The sequence below is a fragment of the Poecile atricapillus genome, chromosome W (assembly GCF_030490865.1).
Source record: "Poecile atricapillus isolate bPoeAtr1 chromosome W, bPoeAtr1.hap1, whole genome shotgun sequence".
Taxonomy (NCBI): Eukaryota; Metazoa; Chordata; class Aves; order Passeriformes; family Paridae; genus Poecile; species Poecile atricapillus.
The window spans coordinates 4,599,008-4,624,730 of NC_081288.1; the positions used below are offsets into that span (position 1 = coordinate 4,599,008).

The 25,723-nt window shown below is 43.2% G+C and overlaps 1 protein-coding gene across 1 annotated transcript; it reads left to right on the top strand.

Moving 5' to 3' along the window:
* The first annotated feature begins 1,751 nt into the window (after nucleotides 1-1,751).
* On the top strand, nucleotides 1,752-25,720 carry LOC131591697 (inter-alpha-trypsin inhibitor heavy chain H2-like). Its single transcript, XM_058862647.1, has 21 exons — nucleotides 1,752-1,976; nucleotides 3,529-3,603; nucleotides 8,737-8,772; nucleotides 9,523-9,695; nucleotides 10,350-10,454; nucleotides 10,772-10,934; nucleotides 11,441-11,548; nucleotides 12,268-12,396; nucleotides 13,061-13,177; nucleotides 14,366-14,534; nucleotides 16,154-16,279; nucleotides 17,270-17,451; nucleotides 18,246-18,431; nucleotides 19,403-19,542; nucleotides 19,771-19,943; nucleotides 20,757-20,891; nucleotides 22,060-22,173; nucleotides 23,136-23,334; nucleotides 23,752-23,924; nucleotides 24,811-24,922; nucleotides 25,209-25,720. The coding sequence occupies exons 1-21, from the start codon at nucleotides 1,893-1,895 to the stop codon at nucleotides 25,354-25,356; spliced, it is 2,847 nt and encodes a 948-aa protein (XP_058718630.1). The 5' UTR covers nucleotides 1,752-1,892; the 3' UTR covers nucleotides 25,357-25,720.
* Nucleotides 25,721-25,723: the final 3 nt, after the last annotated feature.

The following is a 25,723-nucleotide window of genomic DNA, read 5'->3' on the forward strand; positions in this document are numbered from 1 at the left end:
TTAATGTTAATAAGTTAACTTAAATATTGCCAGATTGTGCCACAAATAATGAGGTCAGCAGGACAGGGCAGTGACCATCCCCCTGAATTTGTCACTGGTGAGGCCACAGTTTGAATCCTGGGCTCAGTTTTGGGGCCCTCACTACAAGAAGAAAATTGAAGCACTGGAATGTGCCCAGAGAAGGGAACAGAGCTAGGGAAGGGTCTGGAGCACCATAAGGGAGCTGGAGGAGCTCAGCATGGAGAAAAGGAGGCTCAGGGGTGCAGTTCTTGCTCTCTACAGTTCCTTGACAGGAGGGTGCAGCCAGGCGAGGGTCAATCTGTTTTCCCAGGTATCCAGTAATGAGAGGATGAGAGGAAATGGCCTCAAGTTGCATCAAAAAATATCCAGATTGTACATTAGAGAAAATTTCTTCACCAAAAGTGGTGTCAAGCACTGGAGCAGGCTGCTCAGGGCAGTGGTGGAATCACCATCCCTAGGAGAATTCAAAAAACACCTGGATGTGGAACTTGGAGGCTGCTGTGGTGGACTTGGCAGTGCTGGGTTAATGGTTGGACCAGATGGTCTTCAAGGTCTGTTCCAACCTAAATGATTCTATGATCATTGAAAACCCTGCTCCCATCCTCTCTATTCCCCTCCTGTACACTCCCTGTTCCAAACACACCACTTCTCCCACCTCTCTTACCTGGCAGAGGGCTGAAAGCTCTGCTGGAATTCCTTGTGAATTTCTGGGTGTAAGTTCAGAGCTCAGGAAAAGATGGAGAAAGGATGAGCAACAGCAGAGTTGTGCCACAGAAATAATTAACTGAAACATTGAAGTGTAACATACCATAAGAGAAGATAACAATATTATTAGTATTATATAGTGAATATCATATAATAAAATATAGTATACAAGAAAATGTAATGTACTGTAATGAGATATAATTATATGATATACTATAATGTGATATACTATAATATACTATAATATACTATAATATACTATATTATACTATACTATACTATAATATGTAAATAATAATATATATTTGACTGCTGTTTTTGTCCTAGAGTTCACACAGTAATTCTGTCATTGGCATTGAAGCTGCTCAGATGTCTCCAACAATCCTTTCTTTGGGTAGAGTGGAAGGGATACCCCAACAAATTTTCCCAAAAGGCATCTTCCTCCCTTCCTTCCCCTTTTTGCTTTGCTCTCTTTATCTCATCACTTGAAGCACCCAAAGAACCAGGGGGGCAAAAAATCTCTTTCAAAAGCACCCAGGAGCCAGAGAACATGCACCTGAAAATATCATCAGATGTTCTCACGTGACTAATTTTGGAAATTTAGAACTATCACATCATCAGCTATGATTTTTTCTTCCCAGAAGAATGGAAAAAAGGGTATTTGTGTGGCTCAGGATCCAACCGCAAAGTCTCTGGCAGCCCCTGTGGGTTGGTTGGTTGGGAGGGCCCTTGGAGAAGCCCAACACTGCTGCCTCCATCGCACTGAGAACCAAACTTAGCCTCTCTTGTTATAAACAGACACACTGGAGTTCTCGCTGAGAGCTTTTGAAGTTTTTGGATACTGCAAGCTCTGTGCCTAGCAGGAAATTAGTCAAACACCACAGGAAGCTACAAAAGCAAGGAGTGAGCCTATCCAAGCCAGTGCTGTTATCGAGGGCAGAGGCGAGTGAAGACACTATTTGGATAACCCTTGCTCAGGCACCACAGCTCAGACTTGCGTTGCAAGGCTAATATTTACCTACAGCCTAAACAAAGTCAGCATTTCAGAACTTTGCTCAAAATGCTGCATAAACCTGGGCTGTTTCCTTGAACTTGTCTCAGAGAAGGGAAGAACTTGTGTCTGTACCTGTGCAGGCTGTTCTCAGGAGAAAACAAGCAGGAAGAAAATGAAGAATCTGAGCAGCTTCCTGGTTTTGTTCCTCATTTCTGGAGTCGGGGGCTTTGATCTGGTTATTGATGACATCCCAGATGTGAGTATTTGGAGGCAGGGCCCAGGTTTCCCTTCCTTGCTGAAGCCTGGATGGAAGCGGCCGTGGGAGCAGAACTGGGTCACTGCTTCACAATTCTCTTCTACTTTTAGCTGCAAAGTTTTCTGATAATTGGTCTTTATTTGTCATTTGTAATGCTGAGTTTTTTAAATATTATTGAAGCTTATTATTATTGTTGTTATTTAATATTATTAAAGGGAGAGTGTGAGCCTAAGTCCAAATTTCATTGCAAGCAGGTTTCATATTCTTCAGTGTTGCCTTTTCTGGTGTGGTTTTAACCTTTAAACATTTAAGTGGGCTTCTGTACTCAGATCTTCAGCATATTTTATACCCTGTTTCCCTGGAATAAGCAGAAACAGGGCACCTAGTCATCTTTGTGGATGGAGCCTCCTGTGTGGAACACTGTGAACTTCAGCAAAGCTTTGTATGGAATTGGGCTTTTGTTAACAGGAATTCAAATATAGAGTGAGTATCCTATTGACTTCACATTCCTCAGCAGAGGGATGAGAGAATTTATAAAAGAGACCATCATTTTTTGGGATAATACAATGATAAAAAGAAGCATAGTTATAGCTTTGACTCTGAAACTGAGTCTAAATTTAAACCCCTAGGCTCAGGTGAACTTAGATTTGGTGTCTGCACCCATTTCCACACTGTAGTTTTGAAATATTTCTGTGAAGTCAGCAGGGATTATACGAGGTTTTCTTTTCCTTTGCAGGATTAATAAAAATCTTCAGTGAGCTGGGATATCCTATTTTTCCTTATTTTTACAGCCATTTTCTTGACTCAATGGGATTTTAAAACTGGGTTTATAATTCCCATAAAGAATATTCAACACCTGTAGTTCTTTCTAATTGTAGATGCCTTATCAATTTAACATCAGTGTGCTTAAACAATTTAAATTAATTTTATACAAACCTTTGTGTGTATGCTATCACATAAGTTAGAAAGGAATTCATGCACTTAAACTTCTTTATTGCTATAAATTAAGCTCATAACAAAATTTAATTAAGAGTATTACTGTGGTGTGACCCACACTTCTAAATGAATCAGTGCACTTGTAAAAGACCTGATGTTCTTTTGCTGTCATTGGGAGGAATTTAGTTCTCAGGTATATTGGTGTAAAACCAGGGACGATTTCTACTGGTTTGAGCAGAAATTCTCTGAACTTCCTTTGAGTAAGATCAGTGTCTGAAATGCTGTAGTTTCCATGGCTAGACCCATCCTGGTGATAATCCTCTTGCTCTTTGTGGTCATTTCATGTTAAATATTACTCCTTGTTTCAGAAGGAAAGGCTGTAAAATGATGGTAAAGGTCATGATTTTACAGGAGTTTATAGAGCTGGTTGGCCACTGAGGGAAGCTGAATGTGTAAGGATTTTGGACTGAGATGGTTTGTGCTTCTGCTCCCCATTAGCATCCAGGGGAGGTAAAATCCCTTTGGAACTCTCCTGAAAAGTGCTAACCAATAATAAATCAAGTGATAAATCAAACAGTAAGGCAGCAGCAACTCTTTCTTCTTCTCCCTCCTCTAGGAAGTGGAAAACCTGATTGATCTGGAAATTGATGGATTTCCCTCAAGCTCCAAGGCGAGAAAGGGCAGGTACCAGGTACAGTACCCAGAAATGCTCCAGAGGAGGGAGGACAGAATGGCTGGGAGCTCTCTCCAGGTGTCTTTCTCCATGTCCAGGGTTGTGAGTGTACAATCATGTGGGACCAGCTGGTTTTCATAGGCATTGAGACTTCCATATCTCTGGCTGGGACAAGAACTGATGCTCTCCCTTAAGCACAACAAGGCTTTGTTCTGTACCTGTGCTCCTGAGGGGATAAACAATGGAGATATTTGTCTAACTTCATGTCTGGGGAAAATCCCATTGAAAGGGGTGAGGTTTTTCCATGAGAAAATGGAAAAGGACTTCAGACACAGGCACGTGTAGGCTGTAAACATTCAGTCCATTCATATTTAACTCTGGACAAAGAGTGACACTCAGTGATGAGCTGGTGGCACCTGAGATCTGGGAAGAAAATTTGTTTCCAGCACACTGATGGGTTGCAGATTATTTTAGTCTGTTGGCTTGGAAGACATTTAGAACAGCATTGCAAGAGTTTTTCTGTGTTTTACACAGTAGCAATTAATGATAATACTCATGAAATCAGTTGTTTGAATGTATTAATTTTTCATTACACTGCATGAAAGAAATGATGATCAGAGTGGACCTTGCACCAAGCTCTGGTGCTGCTTTTCTTGAGCTTGTTCAGTGTAGAGAAAACGAAAGATCCTCTTGGATAATGTTGGATTTCCCAGAATCTTTGAAATTACACACAGGCAAACCTGATTTTCCTTTTTCCTAAGGCTTTGGATGGAACTTATTGATACCTAAAGCCTGCATAACAGTGGAAGAAAATGGCAGATTTTGGCATGAGTATGAATCAAGACCTCACACTTGCCAGTCCAGTATTTAAATAATTGAATCATGATCTAAACAGAAATTCCTTCTAGCTGCACTTCTCCAGGGAATCATTACTTTCCAATGTATCTGTATCAGTGCCATATGTATTATGTTGCCTCTGTTCCCAAAATTCCTGGATACATAGAGGCAGAGACATATGCATGCAGTAATTTACAATTCTACTGCTGGTTTAATTATACCAGTTATTACTTTTATTCCCATACATTATTTCCCATCCTTTACCTATAAAATAAATTTTTGCAAACCAGTAGAACTAAGATCTCATCTACTCCTATATTAGTTGAGTCACAATAAAATAAAATAAATGAGATTAAACTGAACTGTGCAAATCATCTTGAGACAGCAGCTCCTGGCCAGCAGCAGGAACACAGTTATTTACTGTTCATCACCACAGGAAGGCTGTCTCCCAAATTATTTTTTCAGCATTATGCTTTTCTGCAAAGAGCTCACCTGTTACTGGCAACAAGACAACAGATCTCCCTGCAGCCCCCATTGATTGGCTCTAAATACAGAGGATGGTTTTCTAGGTACAGATAAGGTATTCTGCTATCTTGCTCCTGAGTAATTCCCAAAATGCTGTGCCTCAGGTGTGTGAATGGTCCTCGTGACCACAGCAGCAGAGTGTTCCATGGCCTGGAATGCAGGTGACCTTGTGAACCTCTATATGGTGGTGCACAGCTGTTATCTCTGTTTTGAAGATAGATAAAGTGTCTAGACCTGTGAGGCACCCTGTGAGGTGGGATGTTCTGCAACACGTCCCCCAGATTTGGGTCCTGGTCTCTGGCTGTCCAGAGGTGGGTGAGATCACACCTTTTACACCTTTTTCCTTACTGTTCTGCCTGCCTGGTTTCCCCTCCAAGAGCAGCAGCACAGGAAGGATACAGGGAAAGAGATGGGATGATAGAATCGTGGTGCAGCTTGGGTTGGCAGGGACTTTAAAGCTCATCTCATTCCAACCTCTCTGCCATGGGGAGGAACACCTTCCACACCTTCCACTATCCCAGGTTGCTCCAAGCCCCACCCAGCCTGGCCTTGAACACTTCCAGAGATGGGGCAGCCACAACTTCTGGATGTCCTGTGCCAGGACCTCACCACCCTCACAATGAAGAATCTCTTCCTAAATCAGCTGGTTGGAGACTCCCCCAGCTGCCAGGGGTAAATGTAACCAAACAGACAAGGATCCATCTGCAGCACTGTGAAGACAAACTCTGCCAAGTCTTAGGTCTGAAATTTCTCTTCTTGCATCTCCCTGAGGATCCCCTGAAAGGAGTGTGAAGAGGCTGTAATGGATTGTGTTAAAAACTGCTTAGGAAATTACAGAAAAATAAGTGAATTATGAGACAATAGCACCTCAAAGAACTGGAAGGGCATTCCAAGTAGATCTTAGAATCACAGAAACATGGAATGGTTTGGGCTGGAAGGGACCTGAAAAGTCATCTGATTCCAACCCTCTGCCATGGGCAAGCACACCTTCCAGTAGACCAGGTTGCTTCAAGTCCTGTCCAACTTGGCCTTGAACGCTTGAAGATCACACCTTATTTATAGTTTCTTATGTCAGGCATCTTCTTTTCAACATTTTTCATGCCCCAGTAGAAAAGACATTTCTGTCAAATGCAGAACATTTGTGATTCTGCTCTCCTTATTTCACTAAATAGCTGCAATGTCCATGCACAGTGATTTGAACAAAGATCACTGTGAAGTGTTGAATATCCATATCCTGCACAGGTTTCAGGAGAAGATGCATCTCAGTATCTGAAGACAGAGCCCAACATCTGTCCTTCAAACAGTTCCTGAAGCACATGTTGTCTTCATTCTGATTAGCAATTTGGCATGCGTGAGATACGGCTCAATATCCTGTTTTTATGCCGTGATCAACAGGTGTGGATGTGATTTAAAAGCAAAGATCAGCCATGAATCCTCATGCTGGAAATAACAGAAGTCTCAGGGACCACAGAAGTCCCCATTCTCAATGATCACATCAGCACTCAGACCTGTAGGTCTGAGTAGGATCTTCAAGGCCAGGTTGGATGGGGCTTGGAGTAACCTGATCTAGTGGAAAGTGTCCCTGCCCATGGCAAGGGAGGTGGAACTAAAGGATCTTTAGGGTCCCTTCCAACCCAAACTATTCTGTGCTTCTGTTTCCTTGATTCTGGGGTTCAGGTGCCTGAAGATAAAGGTACAGCTCTGTCCTCCTGACCTGCTGGAGTGGCTGCCCTCTGCAGCCTCTGAGTTCCCAGGTCATGGGATTCCTGGCCCAGCCCATGTCTGATCTCTAACAGCAGCCATGGGAGTCACAACATGTACCAGTGATAAACTCCTTCTCCTTCAGCTACCCCCTCTTCTCCACCAGGAGCTATCAGGAGGGAAACCTGGGCATCCTGAAAGCTTTAACCACCATTCCTAAAGTGGGTCAGGAGCCCTAAGCTGAGAACCAGAAATGTACCCCAATAAAACAAAACCCCTGTGCTCTAAGGTCTCAGTCTTCATCTTCCCAAAATTAAATTTGTTTCAGTTAATGTCGGTTTAATCTTAATTTGTATTCAAGATGGTGATGTTCCCTATGCCAAAGGTATGTGTGGGGCCAAAAATCACTCTTCTTGGTCTGGTCCTTTGTCAGGTGTGACAGTCCAGTTCACTGTACAGTGAAGTTTGTGGGGTGTGACAGGATCAGTCCATCAGGCTTCACAGAGGGTCCCTGGAGAGCCATAAACTTCCATATCCTGTAATCCCAGTCTGAATGGTTCAGGTAGTGCCTTAGAGCTAAAAAATGAAAACCTGCATTTGTTCTCAGGCAGGCAGAAATCCTGCAGTCTCTTCATCCACCTTTAAAGGGTCCTTAAAATCATGTCTTTAAAATGAACTGGCTATGACATCATTATCTCTTATACAGCACAAGATTTCCCTAGAACAGTATATTAATTAGCTTCAAATGAACTTAACAATTGCAGAACAATCTTCCAGTTCATCATGAGATTAAAGCTATTTTCATGAGCATCTTCTGTGGTTTTGGGTCCTCTTGACCCTGGAGAGCTGAGATGGCCTAGCTGTGATGATAATATAAAAGTAGATCTCTGCTTTAAAAAGTTGATTCTGGGTGAGCCAAATTCTCTTTCAGGGGATTAATATCAATATTCCTTATGAGAGGGAGATTTTTTGGGGGGAATTAAACAGAATTATTGGAATGGCCACAAGATGTCAGCACCTTGCCATAGAAATTTCCAAATGGAGCAATTCGTAGGGCAGGGGGGAAACCACAACCATTAACGGGCAATTTCGTCTAAGTAATGCATGCATAATTAACTTCCATAGGCACAAGCATGTAAATGTAATATCGATTACACAATGGGTTTTTTAATTCATGTATATTGTATATAATACATAAATATTTTCTAATGTAAATGGTAATAAAGTGAGCTAAAGAAGTCTGGGGTTTGCGGTTTTTCCACTTTTCATGGAAAAACAAAGAGAACTTTTCTGTTAAAAACAAGGGTGTCTGAGGATGACTTTCTGTCAGCGTGATATGCTTTCATGAAAAATGTTTTTCTAGAAGAGAATGTTTTCTTTAAAAAAAAAAAAAAGAAAGAGGAAGAAAGCTGTCCTGTTTGTGAAAGGTTCTGAGGCACAGCTGGGAAATCACATGCTCCAACATCCCATGTAGAAATACATGAAATAAGACAAAAGGAATATTCACACTTTGTCTGGGAACTCAAACTAATTCTCATTCATGTCCAAAGGGCAACAGAGCTGGGTAAGAGTCTGGTGCACAAGTCTGAGGAGGAGTAGCTGAGGGAGCTGGGAAAGGGGCTCAGCCTGGAGAAAAGGGGAATCAGGGGGACCTTGTGGCTCTGCACAGCTCCCTGACAGGAGGGGACAGACAGGTGGGAGTCAGGCTTTGCTCCCAGGGAACAGGGACAGGACAAGAAGAAATGGCCTCAAGTTGTGCCAGGAGAGGTTTAGGGTGGACACTGGGGGACAATTCTTCCATGAAAGGGTTGTCAGGAATTGCATCAGGCTTCCCATGGAAGTGCTGGAGTCACTATTGCTGGAAGTATTCAAAAAAGCATGTAAAAAGTAAATGTTTGGTGACCCTGGCAGTGCTGGGTTAATGGCTGGACCTGATTTTAGATGTTTTTTCCAAATGTAATGGTTCTGTGATTCCCTATGACCGTATGATTCATAATCTTAGAAAACAATTTTTAGATCCCTGTCTTGAAACAACCAGTCAGTGTTCTTAGCTTTGCTGAATATTCCTTCCATATTTTTCTTTTCCAGCGGAGCACATCTGACTGGGGGTACGTTGGAGATCTGGTGAGTATTTTTTTTCCTCTGTGATAAATAATACTGAACAAAGTGATTTTCTGGTTAACCATTTTTTGGAAATCAATCCCTCTGTTTGTTCAGTTCCTTGTTTTTACTGCCGGTTGGGTATTAACCTATTTTCTTTAAACAGAGATATGTTTGCACAATCCTGTTGATGCATCTGCTTTTGGAGGGAGAAGGGTATGGTAAATATGAAGAAATAAGCATCAAAAGTGATTAGACAATGTCTTAATAAAACACTTAAATACTGTTATCCCCCTGCTGTGGTTTAACCATTTACAACACTAGGTCAGTAACCAATGCTTCCAGTCTCCTCTGTTTAGAACTTTGATTGAAAATGTGAGCTCTCTCCTCCTCATTATATGATGTTCAGGATTACTGTGTAGCTTTCCATGCTGGATTGCACTCACAGATTCATTCCAAGGACCGGTTGCATGGTGAAAAGCAAGGAAAACATTCCTGCTTTAAAAATACCCTCTTTCAGCTGAAATATTATGATGAACTATATTCACATGAATAACCTGCCATAATTTCCAGGTAAAATATGGAGATGTCCTGAGCTTGAGCTCATGTCCCCCCTAGCTGCCATATTGTGAGGAGTAGCAATTAAAAAGTAGCACTGAGACAAAAAAAAAAAAAAAAAAAAAAAAAAAAAAAAAAAAAAAAGATTGATATTGTCCTTTAACACATTTTTTCCAGTGGCACCCTAAATTTATAGAGTGATTTTGTGAAATGCAGGTGGAGGATGATGACAAGATAGGTCTTTACAGCTACAAGGTTCAGTCCACCATCACGTCTCGGCTGGCCAACACAATGATCCAAGCCAAGATGGTGAACAACGCAAAGCGGCCACAGCCCATCATGTTTGACGTGCAAGTCCCCAAAGGAGCTTTCATTGACAACTTTACCATGTAAGTAGTGGTCAGGTACCAGCCTTGTCTTCTGGAAGCATTCAGCGGGCTGGGAAGGAAGTATTTGTAAATGCAAAAAGCTCTTATTCTTTTCCAGGTTCAGTATAATTTTTGCAGGCTTTCTCAAGAGGTTCATACCATCAGTCTATCTGTCTGTCCAGGTCTTCCTCTCATGTAATTATTGAGCTGTTGGTCATTATCAATAAAAATGGACAAAAGTCTCAAATAGACTAAGCCCCCACCTTGCCAGAGCAAAGGAGAGAGATCCAAATCAGAGCCCTCACTGAACAGAAGCTGTCCTGGTTCAGTATCCATTCAGACAGGCAGCTTGCTGTTCAGGAGATGTCCTGATCCATGTTCCAAACCAACTATGATATCAGGAACTGCCTTCCCTGCCCAAAGCATGGGGAAAGTTTGAAGGAGGTGGAGGAGAGCAGATCCTCCCCAGAGCACAATGGTGCTGGCTACTTGAAATAAAAATCAGATAGGGAAAAAGATAGAGCTCTAGTGAAAATCAGAATTCATTACTTTGGGGTTAAGCAAGAACCTTGTTGTTCCATTTCCCACCAGCTTAGATTTCACTGATGTAAACTGAAGAAACAGTCCTCGATTGTAAAGTTTCTTTTGCAAGCTGACTGTGCTTCTCTCTCCTAGGGATATCAATGGTATCACATTCACCAGCCATATTCGGGAAAAATCTGAAGCCAGAAAAATGTATGCTCAAGCAAAAGCCAAAGGCAAAGCTGCTGGAATAGTCAGGTATAAACACTCTGGCATATGGATTTTGTACTGAACTTACTCACAGGAGAGCTGAGATGATCCATCCCAGGAGGCAATAGTTGAGGGGGAATCCTGGAAAGGAAAATGCTTACTTACAGTAGCTCTGATATTTAATTGTCACAGACTTAAACTGTGTTTCAGCTTTCAGGTTGCTAAAACACCCTGTGCTAACAGACAACTGCAGCTCCCTGGCAGAGACCACAGTTAGAATCAAACCCTCAATCTAAACCAAAGTGAAAAGACGCTTTTTCTTCTCCTTGTATTTTCACAAAATAACCCCACTGATGACTTTTCAGGAGCAATGCCTTGGATATGGAAAACTTCCAAACTGAAGTGAATGTGCCCCCAGGAATGAGGATCCAGTTCCAGCTTCACTACCATGAAATGATCCGAAGGAAGCTGAGCTCCTACGAGCACGTCATCTCTGTGAAGCCAGGACGCCTGGCCAAGCACATGGAGGTAAAGCAGAGCTGGGGTGTGTAGGAAGAACCCTACAGGTGAATCCTTGCTGAGAAAGCGCTCATGTTTTTCAAGGAGGTGTCCCTGCCCATGGCAGGGGGCTTGGAACTGGATGGACTTCAGGATCCTTTCCAACCCAAACCATTCTGTGATTTTAAGACAAATCATGGTTGTGGAGAGACAACCAGAGATCATCAGCTCCCATAGGACAGTACCTCATGAAGCTGGAGTTTTTGTCAAAAGCATTATTCCAAATAAATAGCAAGTATTGTTTGTTCAAGACAAGTTTACACAAGAGTATAAAAATGTCAAAGCTTGTTTGCCCAACTGTTTCTGACGTGAGTCAGTCACGATTCAGGAGATTCTCAGCTGTGTTTGTCACTGGGGACCAGACATATTTGTTCCTCACTAGACCAGGTTGCTCCAAACCCTCTCCAACCTGGCCTTGAACGCTTCCAGGGATGGGGCAGCTCTCCACAATGAATGTCCTCCCTTCCTGCCTTTAGGTGGATGTCCGCATCATTGAGCCGCAGGGACTGCGCTACGTGCATGTTCCTAATTCACTCGGAGATCATTTTGATGGAATCACCACCATCTCCAAGGGAGAGAAAAAGGTAACCAGTCACAGATTGGAAATAGCACGAAATCTTCAGTTTTCACGCTTACTCTACACAGTCCTGGCAATTTTTTGTACCTGCTGGAAGCATGCAAAAATGTGGCAAAACTGTCTTTAATTCCATAGTAATATGTCAGGCAGTATTGCTTCCTGATATTCAAATTCACCCCCATTCGTAGTTTAGCAAATTATTTCAGAGATACTGTGTGTCTATATTAAGTCTTATCTTCTCAGGCAGTTTCAAGTTATCCACTTAAAACAGAAGAAAAATGCCATAATGTCTGCATGCTCAATCACACTACTAATGAAAATGTTTTCTTCCACTCAATTCACAGACAAATGGCAATCCTCTTTGTTTGGGGAAAAATGTCAATTAGAAACCTATTAAAAATATTGATAAAATTATGGATAGTTTCAGCTAGCAAAATGTTAATAATGTATTGCTTGATAGAAATGGTTTGCACACTCTAGTTGAAATATTTGGTGCTGTAGATGGGTCATGTGATTTGTGTCACACTTGCTACTACTGAATCAACATATCCAGGCAAACCTTAGTGCTGTTTTTCTTCTGAAGTGACAAAGTCCATTTTCCACAAATAATGAAAGCAGGAAAGTGTTCAGTGGAATCAGGAATTTCTTGAAGATGTGAAGTTTCTGTGTCAATCACCCCCCTCTCACACAACACCTGGCTGACTGATGATCTCTCCTCATCTCAAGGCTCATGTTTCTTTCAAGCCAACAATGGCTCAACAGCGAAAATGCCCCAAGTGCTCGTCCACGGCTGTGGATGGAAATTTTGTGGTGCAGTACGATGTGAACAGAGAAACCACGGGGGGAGAACTGGAAGTAAGTGTGGCTGCTCAGCTGGGACCAGAGAGCTGTGAATAAAGGAATTGCTGTCCTTCAGCAAAATGTGCTAAACTTCATCCTTCAGGGGAATGAGCATGAGGACGAGCTCTGTATCCAATTGAAAGAACAGAGGGATTTTAAGTGGGCAGAATGGATTTATTTAATTTATGACTAAGACATGGGCTTACATATAGTAGGAGAAGATTCCTGTCATGTCCAAAAGCCAATGTCTTTATACCTGGCAGCACTCTGATGATTTAATGTAGAATCAGAGGATGGAGTCATTGGATGTTGTACCAATACATCACAAGGAGACAACCAGAACATCACTATTTTTATGTTAACATGAAGCTGAGTTATGAGGTTGAATTATTACAGGCAGAACAGTCTTTTTCAAAGTATTTTTCATTCCTCCCTATGCTAGGGCATGGAAGTGGTCTGAGAACCAGGCTCTGCTTTTATTGAGTAAAAATGGTTTAAGGCTGCAGAGATGTGCAGAGCTGAAGGTTAGAACTGGCCAATAAAGAAGAGAAGAAAGACAATAAGGAGAAATATTTAGCTCATTAAGAAAATAAGAATTTTCTGCTCTGTCACTGTCTTGAGTTTTCTGAAATATTTTCTGCAGCTCATTTCATTGTGATTTTTTTATTTTATTTTGCAGATTTTTAATGGCTATTTTATTCACTTCTTTGCTCCGGAAAATCTTGATCCACTGCCCAAAAACATTTTATTTGTTATAGATGTCAGTGGCTCGATGTGGGGACTAAAAATGAAACAAGTAAGTGTTTGACCTCTGTTGCAAAATGAGCAGCCTGCCAACTTTCCCCAAGTGCTTTACCATTCACTTCTGTAGCTCACTGGCATGTAAAATTACCAGCTTAATTTAGAGAATATTTGGAATCAAGGACTTAATGGTTTTACCCCATTATTTATAATGTTTCTTCCATGACTAAAGGAAGAGGTGGTGCCAGATTTTAACTCTAAATATAAATTTTAATGGGCAGATCACAAAATATTCTGCAAAGGCTCTGACCCCCTTTTTCTCTAATGCTCCATACTGAATCCTGGGAAAGTCTCAATGGGGATACTACATCCCTGCTTTCCAAACATGGATGAATTGTTGACAGCCCTCTGAAGACCACTAAGGATTGTTTAGACAACATAACCCATAAAGGGGAAAAAATGTTAAAATAAGATATTTTAGTCTGCAAGAGAAAATGCTTCAAGAAAGATAATCAGCCTCCAAATATGCAAACAATTGTTCTGAAATGGAAACTCATCAACTGCCTTTCATGCTCAGCCAGGGTGGAATAAGATGGAATCAGATGGATTTGCAGCAGGAGAGGTTTATGTTATGTGTTAGGGAAAACTCTGTAGGTCTGAGTGAGGAGTTTAGGAGATTGCATATCATGTATCATTGAAAGGTTTTAAGAACTGACTAGACAAACATTAGCTGGGGATCATCCAGGTATATTTGAATTTCCTTGAGAGCACAATAGTAAGGCTTGGCAGATTGCTTCCTTGGGGAAATCAGTGCTGCAAAACTGGGATACAGGTAAATTGTCACTTGTTTAAATTACACATCTTCAAAGAGATGTTACCCAGCCTGAAACGACTGCATTGCAGACAGAGCTAAGTCTCCTGAGCTGATCTGAGCAGTTGCTCTCTCCTGAACCACAAATGTTTCTCTTTCATTTCACTCTGTGTTAGCAGGAGTTAAACAAGTTGAGCCACATGAATTTATCCTTCCTAATTGCAATTTTTCTGTGTTTCTTTGGTGAAAAATTTGACATTATATAAGAAGTGAAAAAAAAAAAAAAGAGAGAGATTTGGATAGCAGATGCTAATTTGGATTTCAGTGCTCACGTGCTTATTCCTCAGAGGCTAATATCTGCCTGTGGTTACAAGTTAAGAAGAGGTTTTCATCAGCAGAAAGCATAAACCTGTCTTCTCTTAAACTTCTCAGACCATCGAGGCCATGAAGGCAATATTGAGTGAGCTCCGTGCTGCTGACCAGTTCTCCCTGATCGACTTCAACCACAACGTCCGGTGCTGGAGAGACAATCTGGTCTCAGCCACCCCATCGCAGGTGGAAGATGCTAAGAAGTACATCCAGACAATCCATCCCAATGGGGGTATGAGGTTCTGATTGCAGGGTGCTCACAGAAGTTGCTTATCACAGGAGTGGGTACCTAAGACAGCCTTCAGACTGCCAGAGTAGTCCTAAACAAAAGAGTCTGATTCCCAAAACAGGAAAAGCATGCCTAAAGAAGAGCAAGAGTTGCAGTTTATTGTATTGGGGGATGGAATGGCATTGCCTTCTAGATAGAACTCAGACCACAGAGCAGTTGCCTTTAATCTATCTTACTTCCCACCTCAGAGATCCCAGATATCATCGAAAGATCAAGTCCATCTCATAAGCCTGGATGAACAGGCCGATGAAATATTCCCTAAGCAGGGAACTCACAATCACATGCCCTAGGCTGACAGCCAGCTGAACATGAGCCAGCAGTGTGGCCAGGTGGCCAGGAAAGCCAGTGGTGTCCTGGCTTGGACACTTGTGTGGCCAGCAGGACCAGGCTAGTGACGCTCCCCCTGTGCTGGGCACTGCTGAGGCCACACCTCGAGTGCCGCGCTCAGTTTTGGGTCCCTTGTGACAGGAAAGACATTGAGGGGCTGGAGCATGTCTAGAGAAGGGTAATGGAGCTGGGGAAGGACCCCAAGTCCTACAAGGAATTTAAGGACATGGTTTAGTGTTGGACTGGAGTTAATGGCTGGACTCAATCTTAGAGGTTATTTCCAACCTTAATGATTTAATGGTTCTATGAGCTACTAAATGCCAGTGGGAAAACTGTTTATCCTTTTTGTTCCTTCATCCTCTGTCTGATAAACAAGGACAGATGTCTTTTGCAGCTGTACAGGTCTTTGGAAGGGGCTTATGATTATTTTAGTCTGCCTCTTCACTCTTTGAAGTGCAGTTCTAGATGGGTTATTCAGTTATTTGTGCATCAATAGTGTGGAGAGACTCTCCCTAATATCAGAGCCTTCTGGTGCTGTGGTACCTTCATCTTCAGAAGTTTTCACTACAATGAACATGAAGTTATAGTCTTGTCCAAAATCATCAGTGTGTTGGGAGTAGGAAGCCAGGCTGGATAAATGAGTGACTGACTTGGTTACCCCAAAAGAATTGACACATAAGCTTAGAGATCAGCTCCCATCCAGCAAAGCCAGTTTAAATGCAGCATTTTATTATCATCTTGTCTCTGGAGCTGCTGATTTTTTTCTTTCTTGACAAAGAAAATACCTATTTTCTGACTGCGCAGCCTTCAGATTTCTGCTCCTCTCATCCTGATTTCTTACTCTGCTCCTTCTGTGACACAAATCAAACCTCAGGTAAACTCAGCAAACATACACCTCTTCTTGTCCAAGGAATGGGCTGATGGCCAGAAAAGAAGTTTTCCATGCTCTCATTCAATCACCTGCCTGCAAACCCAATAATTTTTCCCAAACCAAATAGTTCCCAACACTACAAAGGGTCACACTGGAATTAATGAGGGGGAGTGGAGTGGCCTCATGAAGACAACAGCCTGGGATGAAAAAGGGAACCAAAGTGCAGAAAGGTGTACCTAAACATCAGAGAGGAGATGTTTTGCTGCCTTGATCTCATCTCTTGTCCCTCTTAACTCCACTAGAATCTTAGAACTGATCTGGATTCAACAAGTTGGGTTTTTTTTCTTCATTGTGTCTTTGACAGGCACAAATATCAATGAAGCTCTTCTCCGAGCCACTTTCATCCTGAACGAAGCCAAAAGTTTAGGCATGTTGGACCCAAACTCAGTTTCCATGATTGTATTGGTGTCTGATGGAGACCCGACAGTAGGTAAGGATCCTGCTTTGGGTGAGAACAAAGGCTGGTGGGGTAAGCCCAAGAAAAGCAACAAATAGACAATTTGTCAGTAAGTTTAAAGATTTCCATTAATCTTTCTTCCAATGGCTTGTGCTGCCCTTTTGCCAAGTGCTAAAAGTGCCACAGGGCTTTGCACAGAAGCTTTTGAAAGATGAGCAGCCTGTTATGCAGGTTATGACTTTTTTGCAAATTACAGAGGTGCACAAATCCTGTAGGACAGGTAATCAAAATAGCCTTAGAGAAATTGGGCTTTTGAGCAGCCTGGTCTAGTGGAAAGCATCCCTGCCATAGCAGGGAGGTTGGAACTGGATGATCTTTAAGGTTCCTTTCAACAGAAACCATTCTATGATCCTATGATTGTACAAAAATTTCCTCTTCCTGTGACTTTAGCTCACACAGATCTATGCAATCACAAGCATAACATGAAAATCAGGAAAAAAGAGTGGAAAGGAAATTAATTTGGATTGGATTTGGTACAGGTCAAAGCAATTGCTGACTTGAAGATGTCAGCTCCAAAAAGTCTGCCATTAAAAATAAGTCTGAAAATAAAACAAGTCCCAACAATGACATAGAATGTCTTAAATATGAGAAACAAAGTAAAGTCTTCATGAAGATGTCTTAATCTGCAGAGAGCTTCAATCACTAATTCTGGGAGAACTCTAGATGTGCTAGAATTTCAAATCCCCTAGGAAGTTACTAAGAGCCCTGGATATACAAAGAAAATGCATCAGATACCAAAAAACATGTCCAAAAGGATTGTCTTCAGTGCAAACACTTTGTTAATCACAGTCCAGGAGAAGCTCAAACGTTGCTGTAGGCAATGGAAATTTGGCATTGAGCTTGCTGTCTAGATTTCCCTAATATCCAGAGAGAACCAGAGACACAGGGAGAGCAGGAGCCTGCTCACCTTGATGGAAACTTTTCTGTTGCTCAGGTGAATGTCACCCTTTCTGTGTCTCCAAGGTGAGCTGAAGCTGACAACAATCCAGAAGAATGTGAAGCAGAGCATAAAGGATGAATTCTCTCTCTTCTGCCTCGGGATTGGGTTTGATGTAGACTACGATTTCCTGCAGAGAATCGCAACTGACAACCGTGGCATGGCCCAAAGGATTTTTGGAAATCAGGAGACTTCTCTCCAAATGAAGGTGATCTTCTGCCTCATTGCCTCTTAAACTCTCCTGTTCTGTTCACAGCTGTAAATCCACTAGCAAGAAGTTCTCAAGACCCGTAATTTCCTCTGGAAAGTCCTGCAAGATATCAATCATATTTCAGCTTAAGTGGTCCTAGTTACAGTTTATCTGTAACACATTCTTTACTTCCCCATGTAGGATTAATATTCTATAAAACAGCCTTAACTATAAAAAAATATTTTCTGAATTAGAATTAAGGCCTGGATGTTACTTTAGGCCATTTCATCACTAACCAAAACCTGAGATATAAATGTTAAATGGTAATCCAGATTTAGCCAATGTAAGAAGAAGTTCAGCTCTAGCTCTGGCTCCAAATCAGTGAGCAGGAATTGCTGCTGATCAAACTCTGACATCCTTATACTGTTACTGTTCCCTGATTTCACCATCTGTACAAGAATTAGGTGGAAAGTAGCTGTTTGACTTACACAGTAGCCCAGAGCTGACCATCCTGAGAAGGGATTCAGGCCCACACACGTCTGTGCTCAAGACTTTTAGGTCTAGGACGAGCACAGCCCATGGACTTCTGACCATCCTTTGACTTTCACAAGACTTGGTGCAGATATTCTTTATGTACCCCTGTAAAAGTGTGCCAAGTATGAAGAAGTCTGCATTCTATGAGATGAGGAAATTCCCTCTTGCTCATTAGGGCCCCAGATTTTGTCACGTGCAGTTTTTTCAGTAAGAGTGGCCTGTGCAAGAGAGTCACTTTATGTACAACAAACTCACTTCTCTGTCTCCTTCCCTCTCAGAATTTCTACAACCAGGTCTCCACCCCGCTGCTGAAGAAGATTCAGTTCAACTACCCCCAGGAGTCAGTGTCAGATGTCACCCAGAGCAGCTTCCACAACTACTTTGGTGGCTCAGAAATAGTAGTGGCTGGGAAGGTCGACACGGAAAACCTGCAGCACTTGGAGAGCGTCGTCACAGCGACTGCAGTGAGTGAAGGTGTCCCTGGATAACTGCTCGGGGCATTTGGGCTGGTCCATTCCCTCCTGTGTACAGTCTCCCTGCTGAGAGTTAACCAGCAGAGGGTTTTGTCCACTTGGGTTCCTGGTGGGAACATGGGGAAACTCATGGAGGGTTTATCTAATAGTGTTCCACAACAGCTTCAAGTACAGCCAGGAATAGTCACTACCTGCTCTCTGCAGCCTGCCAGAGGAACTTCCTTCTAATAAATGTACCAAAAAGATTAAATCTAGACAAAAGAATGGATTTTCCTTCATGCTTTGTGGAGATGCAGGAGTGATCCCCTAAGGCAACTCCTTTCATGACTGAAATTCCCACCATCAGGGAGTTCAAGCTGGTGGATCTACAGCATATCAAGTCCTAGCACTGCCCTTTTATGTGTGATGAGATTTCCCCCATGTTTTCAGGGCTGCTGTTCCAGGTGGAGTGGGATGGGATGGGAATATTAAATCCAGACCTTTCTTTCTGAGGAGGAACGGAATTATCTGCACTCTTACAGGGCTTAGGTGTTATCATTTGTCCGTTGTTGGAAAAAAAACCAAACAACTCCAATATTTTTTCCTGCCAAAACACAGTGCAGTCCAAGGGTCTGTGTGAGAAAGTAGAATTTGGTTTGTGTTCTTCAGTGGAATTGGATGTGAAAAAGCCTGAGGGGAGGATTATAGAGCTCTGTCATGATCCTCTTCTTTTGGCATGAGTTAGCACCTCTTGGGCTACTGCTAACAACTCCTTGAACTACTTTAATCCACTGCCACAGAAGTGTCTTTAACAAAAGAACATCCTGCTACATTTCCCCTCTCATTGTAGTCAGGCCAATGGGACTTTTTGATCTACAAGTGACCAAGGGCAGAGCCAGAGTGGGTCCTTAACCCCAGCCAAGAGGGGAATTCAAGGCACCCTGTTCTCCTGGCTCCTCATCTTTCTCTCTCTGACTGCACAGGCAAATGCAGAGCTCGTCATGGAAACCCTGAGAGATGTTGAAGAGCTGGATGGATTCATGAAGAAGGACAAGTTTGCAGATCCTGAATTCACAAGGAAGCTGTGGGCCTATCTGACTGTCAACCAGATGATGGCAGAGAGGTGAGGAGAAATGTGCTCAAACAGGCCTGCCTGTGGGGCTGAGGGAATGGAATGATGGAGATTTACCTTATGGAGCCCAAGTGAGAGTCATGTAGCCGTTCAGGATTAATCCTCTCAGCCTTTCCTCTTGCAACACCTCTTGGCTCTGTGACCCCTCCATGACAGAATTGCCATGGCAGCTGCCATGTAGAGCTGCTAACTGGGAGTTCTGCTTCTGTTCCCACCCAGAAATGCAGCCCCCACTGCAGCTTTGAAGAGGAACATCACCAAATCCATCCTGCAGATGTCTCTGGACCATCACATCGTCACCCCCTTCACGGCCATGCTGATTGAGAATGCTGAAAAGGATGAGATAATGCTGGCAGACCAGCCCAAAGACCCCAGGAAAGGCTGCTGCCCAGGTCAGTGTCTCACTCTGCCCATTACTGTGTCTCTCTTGTTGTGTAAAAACAGCCTCTGGTCTGAATTAGGGACACAAGGAAGAAGATGCTGGCAGAGATTTGACCTGTGCAATCTTCCGTCCTGCTGGTGTCCCCCAGCTCCTGTTTCCCCTTACTCCTCTTCACAGCAGGGTCAGCAGATGTTAATGTCAGCCCAGCATATTAAAACCAAGTTTCACGGATTGTTTAAGGTAATGTTATTTCATGAACTGAATGGGAGAGAGACAGGACAAGTTACTTTCTCCTGTCTCCACCATAGGAAAGGCAGAGAGAGCTCTAGTACAAAGGGACATGATAAAAGGTAATAAATGCTTGCACTTCTTTGAAACCTTTATTCACATGGGTCATCCCAGAGCATGCAGGAAGAGTCCTGCCTTTTCTCAGGCACCTCAAACTCAGGACCCAAGTCAACAAAGTTTTTAGCATATGCTGGATTTTTAAAAGTCAGCTTTTTTCTTGGCAAAACACTTCAGCCCTTACATTGGAGACTGGGCTAAGGTGGGGGCTGCTCTCATGAGTGAGAGATAAAAAGCCAGGCTCCATTTTTTCACTGGTAACTTATGGTGAGCTATCTACCCTCATAAGTCATATTTCATTGGTGAAGACACTGGAGCAAATCCAGCCTTATGTCACTACACAAATCCACTGTAAATGGTTCTGCACCTGCTTTCCATTGGTATAACATCAGGCTTTGATCTACTGCAGTGCTCTAAAAATTACACCATTACATATGTCAGCACTTACAGAACCCTAATTGTGACTGTCGTCTAACAGGTACTCTGGGATTAACTCCAAATGCACCCAATAACAACAAAGGGATCCCAGCCTGGGCTAATGTCACAGCTGTGCCAGTCAGCTTCATGCCTGAGCAAAGGAGCCCACCTGTGTCCTCCCTGAGCATCAACAGAGGTAAAACCTACAGCATTTCTCTGCCAAGGGACACCAGACACATCAACACTCATCACCTAATGACTCACCACCATCCCTAGAAGTGTTTTAGGCCAGGCTGGATGGGCATTTGAGCAGCCTGGTCTAATGGAAGGTGTCCCTGCCCCTGGTCTTTAAGGTCCTTTCTGATATAAGCTTTATCTTTATAAATTATGGAGAATTTTGATTTTGAATAGATGAACCTGTAAAAATATGCTGTAAGCTACAAGGATGAAGCTATTTTGGATCCTAATAGGATCTAAAGTATCTAAGCGACCTCCTGGTCTGCTGTGTGCTTCCCTGAGGCTGGGGCTGTTTGCTGAGCTTAACTTTAGCTTCTCTGCAGTAGCAAAGTTACCTCCATTGTAAATGACAGATGAAAGCTATTGTAGAGTTACTGCTGCTGTAAATGGCAGATAAATGTTCTGTGGTAGATAAAAATCTCTGAGTGCTGCTGGTGACTGATGGATCCTGTTAATTCTTGGGCCTTTGCCACAGTTTAGTGGCAGTTTATTTGAGCAAGCCAGCTGTGAGAACCACTGCCCATAAACATGGTGTTACTACAATAACTCTGTGTGTGATGTGTGTATTTATGTAGTGATTACACAAAGAGCTCTCAAACTCCTTCTCAGCACAGGGAAATCTCAGCTGCCACCAGCCCAGCGGGAGCTGGGCAGAGCTCTGCACTGCAAGACAGGACTGGAAGCAGCTGCCTTCAGTGATGGGTGCAGGTGTTTGTCTCTTCTGAGGCAAATTTTAAAGGACACATGAATTTCTGAGGGGCCCAATTCTGTCAGGTTGTAAAGTATACTGTGAGAACAAGTCCTGGATTGTATTCCTCAGTGGGATTAGTGGGCAGGATGTGCCTTTACCTGGCATCATTATGGTTCACTGCATTTGGCAGCTCTCAAACCAGGAATGTCATTTCCTTCCCTTAAACCAGGGAATTGTATGAGGAGGAAGTGTTTGAGGGGCTTTTGTGAGGAGCATCTGAGAAGTTTTTTGGCTACCTTGGGGTGGAAAGTGCCCTCATTTTACTATGAGGAGTCCCAAAAAGTGCTTCAAAATCCTTTTGAACAGCTTTTGTGTCTCTCCCCTCTAGGGCAGGCACTGACCTGCTTCTCACACTTGTTTGTTTTCCGTGTTTCAGTGGACAATGACCCACATTTCATCATACACCTGCCCAAGAGCCAAAGGAACATCTGCTTCAATATCAACTCAGATCCTGGGAAGATCCTAAACTTGGTTTCTGATCCTGGCACTGGTAAGGGAGTAAAACATGGTTTATTTTACAGCACAATTTTTTTCTCTTGTGTCTGAAAGGTATTCAGAGGGACCAAGGGAATTGCCTACAGGGGGGACTGTGTGCTGGTAGGACTGTGACCAGCAAGCTGAGGAAAATGGTTATTTCCACATGTGGAGTATCGTGTCCAGTTTGGGCCTTGCCAGTAAAGAGAGATGTTGACAAATTGGACTGAATTCAGTGGTGGCCACCAAGATGATTTTGGGGCTGGAGCAGAGGACAGAGAGGGAGAGGCTGAGACAGCTGGGTTTGACCAAGCTAAAGAAAAGAAGTAATGGATCTGTGGTGGGTCTTGTTGCTGTTCTCAACTCCGTGATCAGAAGGTGAAGGTGAAGCCTCGCACATCTCTATGGTGCAGATCTAAGAGACAAGAAGCTACAGAAATGAGGTGCAACAGGTGAAACTCAAGAAAACCTTTTCACTGTGAAGACAGCCAAACACATGGACCAACCCCACCATGAAACCATGTCCCCAGGCGTCACGTCCACAGATTTTTTGAACATTTTTAGGGATGGCAACTCCACCATTTCCCTGGGCTGCCTGTTCCAGTGACCACCCTTTCAGTCAAGAAACTTCCCTAATATCAAATCTAAACCTCCCATGGCACAGCCTGAGGCCATTTCCTCTTGTCCTATCCATCCCTTACACTAGGCCTGAAGGGATTCTGCTCCTACTCCCAGCAAGATTTAACAGCAATTCCCTGTTTATTGTTTTTGTGATTATTGTGCTAAAGGATTGAACAATAGCATCAGGAAGCAATTTACTAAATTATTCTCTTCTCTTGGCTGGAAAAATTGGAAAAACGGGTTCAGAGGGGTTCCTGTTTCTGTTGATCCCATGGTGCTCCCTGTTGAGATCAGAACTCCAAATTTCCAGGCAGTGCTTTGAGACTGAGGCAACATTTCTTTCTCTGCTCTTCACAGGAGTTGTGGTCAATGGACAGCTCGTCGGGGCCAAGAAAGCAGAGAATAACAAACTCAACACATACTTTGGCAAAATTGGGTTTTATTTCAAAAAGAAAGGTCTGAAAGTGGAGATCACCACAGAAACAATAACACTGAAAGATGGCTCTTATGCCATCACACTGACCTGGGCTGACACAGGGCACATCATTCGGAAACAGTGAGTTGATCGTTTTTTACCTGCTCTCACCTAATTCTATTTGAGATACCCTCAGGGCTCCTGCCATGCCATGATTCACATCATCCAGGAGAGCTTCCCCTGCAGATTAACAACTGTCAGCCATGCTGGACGCCCTACAACCCTGTTTAGGCAACAGGACCACATCCAAAATGTGCATTCACTGTAGAAAGAGCTTAAATTTGTAGGGGAAATTAGGTTGCCTTATGGGGGTGAAATGTCTGTTTATTAGGCATTTCCTGCCAGAACTCTGAATACCACTCCCAAGGCTCAGGGTTTTTCATGGATTCTCTGACATATCTGCCATCCCTGTGGGATTGTTCTGGATGCATGAGAGTATCTCAAGGGGCTGAGAGCTGTTGTCTGAACTGACCCTGCCCTTTGGTCCCTCTCTGCCAGGCTCCTCATATCTGTTAAGAAAGAAAGCAACGTTACCATCACTGTGGGGGAGGAGATGTCCTTCATGGTTTTGCTGCACCGTGTGTGGAAGAAACACCCAGTGAATGTTGACTTCCTGGGAATCTACATTCCCCCTGAAAACCAGTTCTCTCCTGCAGCCCATGGGCTGATAGGTAAGGGCTGAGGATGGGAGTGGAAATGGTGGGACTCTAGGGGAAGGGGTTTTGCCAGATCTTGGAGGGAATTTTATAGAAGCATAGGCATAAAATATCCTGTGTTGGAAGGGACCCACAAGGAGTCTAACTCTTGCACAGGACACTTCCAAGAATTCTGCCATGTGCCTGACAGCATTTTCCAAATGCTCCTCAACTCTGGCTTGGTGCTGTGACCACTTCCTGGGGAGCCTGTTCCAGTGTCCAACCACTCCCTGGGTGAAAAACCTTCCCCTAATACCCAGCCTAAACATGCCCTGGGCACATCCTCATGCTGTTAATTTGTTGGTGACTGTGTCCTGATGGAAAAGGTGTGGAAATTATTCAAAAAGAGAATAGGGGAACTCCTGTAATGTTCTGGAAGTTCCAAGGACATTGTGGAACATCAGGGACCAGGAGATTATTCTTTATTCCAGCTGGGGAAGATGTTTTGAAAACAGACCTGACTAGGTGACATTGAGATGGGACTTTCCCTGCCTGGCTAAACTGCTGCATATTGAACATGAAAAGACCAAAACAAACTCCTGAAAACTTTCTGAGATTTCTGTGCAAACATCTGTAATCAGCTCTTCCCTAAATGACAGCCCTTTCTGGCAGTGGTATAAAACAAAAGCAAGGCCTCAGTTCATAAGATAAATCAACTTGCTCAGTCCTGGACCCACACAGAACTCATTTTGAGGAGCAGAGATTGTTCTCCCAATTACTGAGAGACAGAGTGCCCTGTGATCCATGCTGGATTGGTTTGCCTGCTGGAGCTAGTTTGATTTTCCTAAAGTGCCTGGCAGCAGCTGACATGGAGCTTCAAAGGTCAGGACACACAAACAGCTTTAAACCTCTCCCTGACCAGGTCAGTTTGTGTCTGAACCAGAAGTGTCAATCCACCACCAAACACCCGGGCAAGCTCCAGAGAAACCACAAGCCATCATGGAAGTGAAAGGCAACAAGTTCACTGTTACCAGGTAGGAATCATGTGCTTTATTGCTCTCTTTCTAAATCAGTTCTGTCCTTAGTGCTGCCCAGCATCTGACTCTGGACAGGTTTGAAAAATGCCTGGAACCCCCCAGAATAGGCCCATGAGATCACAGAGCTGTAATATTCATTGTGTTTTGTGGTTATTTCCACTTCCTGCGGGTGGGAGACACATCTCCCCACTTTGGCAGAGCAGCACCAATATTGAGCAGGATGCCCAATGTCTCCTTGCCTATTTGCCAAGTTGTGACCTTGCTGTGGGTGTCCTCCCTGCAGGGGTGTGCAGAAGGACTACAGGACAGAGCGTGTGCTGGGGACTGACGTGCCGTGCTGGTTTGTGCACAACAGCGGCAAAGGCTTCATCGATGGCCACTACAGGGACTACCTGGTCCCCCACCTCTACAGCTTCATGAAGAAACACTGAATCCTCCTTTAGTTCAAAAAATTCCCACCTGCTCCTTCATGCCCAAACAACTCCTCTGAGCAGCAGCTGTCAGCCTGTCACACCAGGGTGACTGGAGGCGACCCCACCACTGTTTGCTTTGTTTTATCAGTGTTTCAAAGACATGTAAACTCCCTTTTCTGCTGAGAAATGAAATCTGTAATAAAGTGACACGCTGGGTTGGAGGAGGTGTCTTCCTCTTGCTGTGTCTGATTTAATGGGCTGTAACTCCATTAAAAATTTGTACTATTTTCTAATAATCATTTCATAGAGGTGTAACAGTGTTGTGGCTCCTGCAATGTGGATAACACACATGACCAGATTTAATATGTATTTAATATTTACACCT

Coding starts and splice junctions, on each gene's coding strand:
- LOC131591697 (XM_058862647.1), top strand. CDS start 1,893: ATGAAGAATCTGAGCAGCTTCCTGGTTTTGTTCCTCATTTCTGGAGTC. Junction 12,397..13,060: donor CCACGGGGGGAGAACTGGAA/GTAAGTGTGGCT, acceptor TTTATTTTGCAG/ATTTTTAATGGCTATTTTAT. Junction 24,923..25,208: donor AACAAGTTCACTGTTACCAG/GTAGGAATCATG, acceptor TCCTCCCTGCAG/GGGTGTGCAGAAGGACTACA.